Source organism: Orbicella franksi, chromosome 3 (genome assembly GCF_964199315.1).
Source record: "Orbicella franksi chromosome 3, jaOrbFran1.1, whole genome shotgun sequence".
In the NCBI taxonomy this organism is placed as follows: domain Eukaryota; kingdom Metazoa; phylum Cnidaria; class Anthozoa; order Scleractinia; family Merulinidae; genus Orbicella; species Orbicella franksi.
Window position 1 is genome coordinate 14,985,126 of NC_138147.1, and position 9,872 is coordinate 14,994,997.

At 39.4% G+C, this 9,872-nt stretch overlaps 1 protein-coding gene across 1 annotated transcript; it reads left to right on the plus strand.

The window, feature by feature from the left end:
- The first annotated feature begins 6 nt into the window (after positions 1 to 6).
- Positions 7 to 8,744, plus strand: LOC145481458 (CAAX prenyl protease 1 homolog). The gene is made up of 9 exons (XM_081459954.1): positions 7 to 168; positions 1,278 to 1,424; positions 2,112 to 2,198; positions 2,610 to 2,726; positions 3,702 to 3,854; positions 4,414 to 4,758; positions 5,751 to 5,882; positions 6,248 to 6,391; positions 7,811 to 8,744. The coding sequence occupies exons 1-9, from the start codon at positions 91 to 93 to the stop codon at positions 8,030 to 8,032; spliced, it is 1,425 nt and encodes a 474-aa protein (XP_081316080.1). The 5' UTR covers positions 7 to 90; the 3' UTR covers positions 8,033 to 8,744.
- Positions 8,745 to 9,872: the final 1,128 nt, after the last annotated feature.

The following is a 9,872-nucleotide window of genomic DNA, read 5'->3' on the forward strand; positions in this document are numbered from 1 at the left end:
GCGAGAGACTGGAATTGAATTGCGCAGTCACGCATTACTTTACGTGGTAGTTTGCTGCATTGATGGATCGCCGGCACTCTTCTGTTCAAGATGGTGGACATTCTGGTCGCTGTGGTTGTCTTTCTGTGGATAACGTATTTGTGGGAAAATTATCTCTCATACCGTCAGGTAAGACATTTAAAGAACGAGTAATGTGAGTTTGGTTGCACTGAGGTGGTCCCCTCCCTTTCCTTACCCGAACTGATTCGTTTACAACAATTTGCTCGGCACATGCGGGAATTTTTGATTTTTAAAGCTCACAAGACTTATACAAAACCTCCTCTTAGAATTCATTCAGTACATTGAAGTAACTTTCAGTGTCATAGGCAAACGAGAAAAATATTCTTCATTCTCATATGTTTTACTACTTCCTGTCAAATGCATGTTTGAATTTCCCTTCTAAAGCCACGTAAGCTTATCTAGAGGTTTCACTTTCCAAGCAGAAATAGCTAGATGCAATAAAAATCCGAATTTCTCTTTCATTTTGTTTATATATGGTAATGTACAAACGTTGTTCATCACTGTTTATGTGTGGTGGATTAACAACCATAGGTGTACTGGATGGCGTGGAGGGGCTTCAACCCCCCCCCCTCTCTCCCCCCCCCCTCTCTCCCCCCCCCCCTCCAGTTTTGGAAATCAAAACATTTTTCGCTCAAAACCCTCATGACTGGGGCAACAGCACGTGGGAGAACACATTAGAAGGTTTCAAGGCTTGTCGGCTACTGATGTTTCTTGAAAATTGGTATTCTGTTTTGGAAGAGCCACAAAGGTTCAATGTGTATCGTGGAAATCCATGATATAGGTATTATTTCCATTCCCTAAATTCCCTAACATTGCTGTGACAATAGAATTGAAGCAAATGAAGACCTAGGTCATAGAGTATGCAAATTGTCAAAAGAACTAGTTTTGGAATTATAACAGTTTCATTAGACATGAGAATTGTGAGCATTTTTGTTTTTACTGCAATTTGAGTGCATTTAACAGATTTTAACACTCACACATTCAGTCATTGTGTTATAATTTTGGACAGACATGTAGCTTTATCTCCCAGGAAACAGGAGGGGGGAGGTGGTATTTGATTTAAATTGTTTATTTATATTAATAAATACATTTTTAAAACAAAATGTTTGAGAGGGCTTGAAAATTACATGTGTACAGTCATGTAGAAAGTTTAATACTTCACAACTGTAGGAATATTTTGCCTGATTCAAGTTCTTATTTGGCTATTTGTTTTTTAGCAAAAAGTTTTGAAATACACCAAAGATGTTCCCGTTGAGCTGAAAGATACGTTGGATCATGAATCCTTTGAAAAGGCCAGGCTTTACCAGTTGGATCGCTCTTCTTTTGGTTTCATTTCAGGGGCTTACTCCCAGCTTGAAACAACAGTAAGATTAGTGCACTTGTCTTGTTTAGAAAAATTCAATCTCCTTAAAGGGGCTCAGTCACGGTATTTTGAGTTATTTTGGCCACATACAAAATTACCTTTAAATGGTAGGAAACCTGAAAATAACAGTTTAATAAGACAGAAAAACACCAAAGAGATAATGATAAACCATAAAAGAACAAGGATGGCTAAGGATGGAGAAGATTGACATGGATTACAAACGACAAATTTGAAAAATTGAGGCTAAACTATTCAATATGAGCAAACCTTGACTGACCTCCTTTAAAATACTTACTATTAAATAAAAACAAACTTGACATGTACACATTGTTAGATTTGCTGGTTTATTCTACTTGTAAACAGCAGGTCATAGCAAGCATTACAAACTGGAGAGGTTGCGAGAATATTTTGAAATTAAGGCCCTTTGTGATGCCAGTTTTGTAATGTTTTGGGAGTATTACATGTAGTTGAATATTTAAAATCCCTGATTGAAAGGTGTCTGCTCCCCTCTGGTCCATCTCATAAATCCCCTCCTTAAAAAGGAGAAAAAAGAAAGGTCGTTGGTAGCATAATTTGAAACATAGAATCTTCAATACAAACAGCAAATAGTTCAGAGGAATTTATGCTGTTTATGGGAAAAATAATGTGTTAACAATTCAAAATATGTTGTTTTACTTTATTTCTGTAGCTGATCCTGTTGCTTGGTGGGATTCCATTTTTGTGGGGAGTTTCTGGAGTACTGATTTCCAAGTTTGGATATACAACTGATTATGAGGTCTGTAGAATTGAAGAAAATACATTGTAGAAACTATCACATGCAGAGCTACACATAGCAAGTACTGCCCACAGTCTGAACTTCACAGATTGTTCATGTACATGTACATTTAGCTGAATTTGGTTACTTTATGATGGCCTGCAGAAAGTGTTTTGCACCTTTATTCCAGTGCCAGGAGAACTAATATTCAGTGCTAAGTTTACTGCAGCAACAGGTGTCAGTGGAAGATTGTTCTCAAAACATGCACTAAATGTTGGTCTTTTTTATTTCAGGCAAAGGAAAATATAATCAAACTGGTTTGAACAATTTTAAACTAACAGCAAATTTTCCACAAATAAACCCCAACATACCCACGGCACTTAAGTCTTGGCTAAACTGCCAGTATTAAAAGTGGCTATTTGTTCTTCCTAGATCACCCAGTCTATAGCATTTCTCTTGCTTGGAATGTTATTTAGTACCATCACTGATCTTCCTTGGAGCCTTTATAGCACATTTGTTATCGAAGAAAAGCATGGATTTAACAAGCAGGTAAGTTCAGTACAATTTACTGAGCTATAAGGAAGTTTTCTTTTTAACTACTTGTAACCACACATTGAACACTTTGAACAATAATATTAACTGTCTGATATACTAGTGCAGAGTATTAAGCATTAGTGTTTCTGTTATCCTCTCAAGCTTGCAAATTTTTCTAAGCAGTTTTATTTTTTTTGAAAATAACTTTATATTTTGTGTTTTTGCAAATTAAAACAGGTTGCAATGCAGTGTACAGTTAGTTTTCTAATTTACAAAAGCTGTGAAGGATATTCCTTTTAACTCAAAATGTTACTTCTTTTTAGTGATATGCTTTTTGCTTAATACTGCTTCTGAGAGCTGGGTATTACATCACAGTAGTTTTCTTAAATGTGAGCTTCAATGGTTATTTGAAGTTGGGCAGATTCCAGCCTCTTTTGTTGAATATTGGAATGGAACCCTCCATCTCCAAAAGCTTCCTTTGATTTCTATAGCATGAACCAACTAACAGGATCACTAATCCTCCCTGGACTAGGTACCGCCTGCCCTTTCCTGCCCTCCTAAAATTTTGTCAGGTACATGTACCTCATCAGTTTGTCGATGCTACAGCCAGTGTACTGAATGTACATTACTCCAGTGTGGACAGACTGCTCAGTGCTGTGATTGTGAGGCGTCATGCCCAAGAACACGATGCAATTACTTATTTTCAGTTACAATTTTTAATTAATCACAATCAGGCTTTTAGCCAGGATTTGAAAAGTGGCCATCCAAAATGTGCTACAGCTGTATTAGGCCTGCGCAAATGAACAATTTATGAAAAAGAAAGCAATTTTCTTTATGAGGTGGCCGTCCACAGGTCATGCCTGGACGCCCATCTGGCTAAAAGCCTGATCACAATATTGTAAGATAATAGCTTGCAAGTTTTGTTAGTACATAAGAACTGAATTTGGTGTAAATATAGATGACATTGTTTAACTTTTGTTTATTCTACAGACTCTTGGTTTCTTTTTCAAAGACCTTGTAAAGAAGCTTGCTGTCATGCTGGTTATATCACTTCCCTTAGTTGCTGCGTTGCAGTTCATCATTAAGTGGGGAGGACAGTACTTCTTCATTTACGCTTGGCTATTTACACTTGTTGTCACCTTGGTATGTGGTATGTCAGTTTAACACTATTAAAGAAGGGAACACCACCATATGGGCACCCAATTAATATGGAAGTCCACTTAGCACAGACAGTGTTGTTTATCCTGTCGAAAAGCTAATTATATATTTTCTCTTACATTAGCCTGCTTATACAAACACTGGTTTACCGTTAAAACACATGAACAAATAAATAAATAATTAATTAATTAAAGACAGACAGACAGACAGACAGATGTCTACTGTTTCCAGACGGAATTGAAATTTACAAGTCTTGGTTTTTGTGGAGTGAGGAAAACCGGAGAACCCATCGAATAAAACCCTGGGACAAAGCGAGAACCAACAACAAACTCAACCCACTTATGATGCGAGATCTGAGATCTGAACCTGGGCCACCCTTGGTAGGAGACGAATGCTTTAACCACTGCACCATCCCTACTCCCCCAATACGGACACTTTAGCTTGTCTCCCTCCTGATCACATGATAATCGTGATGCCATCATTTTTGAAAAGCTCTGTTTTCAAAATGTTTTTCGTCACAAAGAATTGTCTCTTTGTATTGCAGGTTTTAGTGACTGTGTACATGGACTACATTGCTCCACTGTTTGACAAGTTCACTCTTCTTCCTGAAGGTGCCCTACGCACTGCAATTGAACAGCTAGCAGCCAAGATTTCATTTCCCTTAACCAAGATATATATAGTGGAGGGCTCCAAGCGATCATCTCATAGCAATGCTTATTTTTATGGCTTCTTCAAGAACAAGAGGATAGTGTTATTTGATACTTTACTGGCTGATAATCCTGTGAAAAAAGAAGACAACGAAGGCGAGGATGGAAAGGAAAATGTTGAAAGTACGGAAAACGAGCATGGGAAATTTGAGGGAAAAGAGGAAAATGATGTTAAGGACGAGGTAAGATACTGTACTACGTTAGAAAATAACCCAAAGAAAATAAGCGCGCTGATTGGTTTAACGTTGGTGTGATGTCTAACGACTTTACCGACGAAATCAAATGTAGATGTAAAAACCGTGTTTCTATTTAACAATAAGATTATGAGCTCTATCGCGTGGTAGTTGACGAGGGCGCAGCCCTCGTCAACTATCACGCATAGAAATCGATGGCGAATAATCTATTTTTTTTTAGTATAAATCAACAAGTCGTTCAAAACTTTATCTAGATCCTCTTCACAGACACTTCGAAAACGCGAAGAAGCGGCCGTCATTCTGTTAACAAGCGCGCACTGCCTCGCTACTCACTATCTATCACAGAATAGATAGTGAGTAGCATAGCCAATCAGAGAACGGCATTCGTGATAGACCGCTGGTAAATTTATACTAAAACTCGATAGAAACACGGTACACGGTCTTATTGTGTTTCAATTCCTGAACGTATTTACATCATCTACAATTTTATTAAATTATCCACTTGCATTCTTCACTATCTACGGGCATCCTGCGAACTCACAACGTGGCCAGCAGCCATTTGGCTTGATAGCTCAATTGGTAGACTAAGAGGTCATGTCATTAGTTCGAATGCCGTTCAAGCCTATTTTTTTTTTTCAGGCATTACATGTATCTTGACAACTGCGTAAGCTGCGCATGTAGGTTCTATTTCCGCCGCTCTCTCGAGTCCGATCTAAGTGCCTTCAGAGGAGGAGCACGGGCTCTTTTCCCGGACAGCAACTGGTAATGGAGCCTACGTGAGTTGTGTACGTAACTGCGAGGATAATTCATGTCTTTAAATTATCCGCTTGTATTTTTTTTTAAACGCGTGTCATCAGGCACTGATGACATAAGGCTTAGGAGTAAAATACATGTAGGTGATATATTCCCGGATTTTACTTGTTTTCCCAATGACTTTGAGAACCGAGGCTAACCAACTTTCTACCACAACATTCGTATAGGTTGTCACTGAAGATGATGAGATAAAAAAGGCTCCCAAAGGCTGCTCAAATGACGAGATATTAGCGGTACTAGGACATGAACTTGGTCACTGGTCACTCAGCCACACTCTTAAGAACCTTGGTATTTCACAGGTAAACTTGGGTGAAGTAATTGTAGTGGACGTTTAGTTATGGCATTGTGAAGATATTCATGTATTTCTTGCTAGCTGGTAGAGCTGGGTTTTAGCCTTCTTAGTCAGAAATGGGGTTGGCGTTTCACTACCCAAAACTTTAGTGGGGTATACGTTTTCCTTAAATTTTAAACTCATTGTTTTGGGTTTTCCAAACTGTTCATTGACTGGGGGTGGGTGAGAGTATGGGGGGGGGGGGGGGAGGTTATACACTGTAACGTATAAGTAGACATGCTATAAGTGTTGTTGTTTAGTTCCTTGCCCCCGAGTGGGGGATAGGGCCGGTATAAGTGTAGTACTCCACTTAATTATTTTACCTATCCACAGGTGAATACGTTCTTGTCGTTCATGATATTCGGTCACCTGATGCACAACAAGGTTTTGTTTGCTAGTTTTGGTTTCCCTGACTCTCAGCCCACAATGATCGGTTTGGTGATTATATTCCAGTTCATATTTTCACCTTACAATGAGGTAAGTCCCGAGCACAAGGTACTAATTCTCCTTATCGTCTGTCATGTAATTATTTTCTCCTTAGTTTTGAGAGTTTGGCAGTACATCACGGTAATATAGCACTTATTATTAAAAACTGGATCATGGGATAATGTAATTCAAGAATTTTAATTGGCTTAGCCATCATGACATATGAGCAATTGTGCCATGCTCTACAAATATGTTAAGCGTACGCGTTATTCTTTGGTGCGTTTTCATTTTCATTTTTGTTTTATTTTTCTATATTTTGTGGGCGTTTTTAATAAAGCAATTATACCAATCGCGCCTGTTGGATTTAAGATGATTATAGCCTGCTCGGCGCCACGCGCCTCGTTGGCTATGCATCATCTCACATCCCACGTGCGCTCGTGGAATAAGCGTTAAGTATGTAAGAGTACAATGAGGTACGAAGTTGACTACCAAAATGAAGACAAATTTAGGTGCAAAAAAGCTAAAACAAGTTATGGGCTGCCACAAAGAGATAAAAACGATAACGGTACGGTACAGAAATAGGATAACGTTTTTAAAGTTGGAGTGGTTACACATAGGGGTAGAAATCGTCGCAGAAAGATTACTGTAACCTTTTTAAAATAGCAGGAAAATTAGATACAAGCCGTCCAACAATGGATCCAAAATAAAGTGCAAAAACAGTACACGACTGGGTGCAAAAATAGGAACAAAGCGTTTGGTAGGCTCAAGTTCCTGGAGCATTTCGAAAGCGGTTGTGTCCTTCCTTTGTAAAGTCGTTTAAAAGAAGCGACATTCTTACAGGGAAATGATCTGCACTTTGCCACTAGGCTAAGAGGTTTGGCTAATTTATTATTTTTAACATCCTTATGTTAGTTTTACTATTGCCTGGCTAATAAAAAACGAACTTATACCCCGTTCATACCAGCATGTTAACTATGTTTAAAAGTGGCTTAACTAAGCAAGGTTAAAAATTAGTTGCTCATACTGTGCTCACCCCACAACTAAACAAGATAAAACCCCTGTTTGAATAAAACATTTTAGCAAAATGATTTGTAATTTGTCTTCTCAAAAGGACTGTAAAGCGTAATCGACAAATTGGAAAACCTAAACCTGATGCAGCGATAAGGCATTAGTCTTGGAACGAAGACCAATTATCCACATAGCTATGAACTGTAAATCATGTGTAGCACGCAAGTGAATATTCTTCACCACCTACGGGTATAGTACGAACTCACAACGTGACCAGCTTCCAGCTGGCTTGATAGCTCAGCTGGTAGAACACTGCACTGGTATCGCAAAGGTCATGGGTTCGAATCCCGTTCAAGCCTGAATTTTTTTCAGGCCTTAATTTCATAGCTGCTTAAGTTGTGCATATAACTGCAGTCATCAATCAGTGATGTCTTCGTAAATCACGTGTGTCATTTTTTTAAGCTTCTTGGGTTTCTGATGACCGTCCTCAGCCGAAAGTTTGAATTTCAAGCAGACGACTTTGCAAAGAGCCTTGGATTTGCCACCTCTCTGCGCTCATCCCTGATAAAGCTCCACGAAGACAACCTTGGTTTTCCTGTGGCAGACAAACTGTATTCTGCCTATCACTACTCACACCCTCCACTGATTGAACGACTCAGGGCCCTGGGAACTAAACAAGACTGATGGAAGTGGCGTGTGTGTGCTCCATATAAAAACTACAGAAAAGACAGGGCTACCGTACATATTTTGTTTAAACCGCTTAAATTTGTCTTTTCCCGCCTATCCTTTCTTCTTTCCTTCTATTTCGCGTCTGTTTATGAGATCCCTTTCCAAGTTTAACTGTTTCCTTTTGAGGATCTGAAGAGAGCGAGAAATGAACAGCCGTAACGTCGAAGCGTGGAGATCTCCATAAGATTTCGAGTATTCGGGAGACTATGAAGCGTTGTTTGGCAACGCTGTTTGCACGGTGGGTTTCCACGCCGCGCGAAGTAACCAGAACGTTAACGAAAATCTGTCTGGAGCCGACCGAGGCTATAAGACAGTTTAGCGCTAATTGGTTATAAATTAACGAATTTTAGTTGTGTTGTAGCTTTTAACGAACCAGTAATCAGTTTCACGGCCACGTCCGACTGCATTGGAGGAATTAAAAGGCCCAAAGCTTTAACTTTAACTTTAACTTCTGGTCACTCTCGAACACCCTGCAGTAGTTTGATTTTGGTCTATTCCAATGTGCCCAGACTTACTGATTATATCCCTGCGAAATGACAAACAAAGATATCCATTACATAGCAAATTTATACGAGACTCCTTCACACTTTGAGATCGATTTTCGACACATCTGCTGTGAAAGCAAAAGTTATCAAGACTAGGAATCGAATGTTGTTGGGGGGAGGGGTGGGGGGGGGATGGATCGCCCGAAGGCACGGTTGCTTCATGGTGTAATGGTCACAGTGCTTGTCAGTGCTTGACTGCTGTCACCCAGGTTCGCGTCCTACTCGGACCACAGGGGCGGAATCCAGTATTTTTCAAGAGGAGGTGATTCGTTGGTTCTTCAATGAGGCATTCCTCCAAAATGTTGCAATTAGAGAATTGGAACCTAATTTCAAAATACTAGCAATTGCCACAGAGTAGAAATTACAACGAGGTAGCTGTTCAGAGTGTTTGCCCATATTTCTGCCAAAATATTCACAATCGTTTTCAATTTCATTTTTGTCTTTCCAAAAGGGAGGGTGTGGCTAGCCACCCAATCCGCCTCCCCCTTTTCCTAAATCCGCCCTGGGGACTTTTCGTTCATATCATATGACGCAGGATAATCGTAGACCGTATTTCTCATTTTGGTACGCAGTGTTCTGTGGCTTCCAAGGGTTGTTTTATATTTCTATAATGGTTTAATCTGTTTCGATGGTGTCCTTCCATATAATTCCCTTGTATTTACTGGGTGTTTTTCTTCGATGTTGCCGGGTTTGTTTTGATTATAAGCCCACAAATGTATGTTACGTTACTACGTTACTTGGTAGTCACATTTGGATAGATCAGATAGATTTTAGGTGCCTGCAAAATAGGATGGTAAAATTGTCTAAACATATCTATATAACACACAATACGAGTTCTACAGTCGGTTAATGGACACCCTGTCTCTGCGCATACGTTTAAGCCGAAGTACGAAACAAGGGATGAATCTTAACACTGAAAAAAGCGGTCGTTGGTGACGTTATTTGTGACATTTCCCCTCATTAACATACGACTTTGCACAGAGAAGGTATCATGCTCGATACAGAATGACTACAAACATTCAAAGAGCTTGTGCAACTTAGTAATCGGTGAAACTCTTGGCTCTCGATCTTTGGTTGTAATTTTCAAGGAGATATTGGATTTCAAAAACTGCATAATTTCTGGCTGGCAAAAGCTCTAGTCGGCGCATACATTCTTTACAACATGATTTTGAGTTTTTATACCCGCGTCTAACAAAAAAGTTATTCAATACTTGGGCCGGGCTCAGAGTCTTTGGGATAGTAGTTTAATC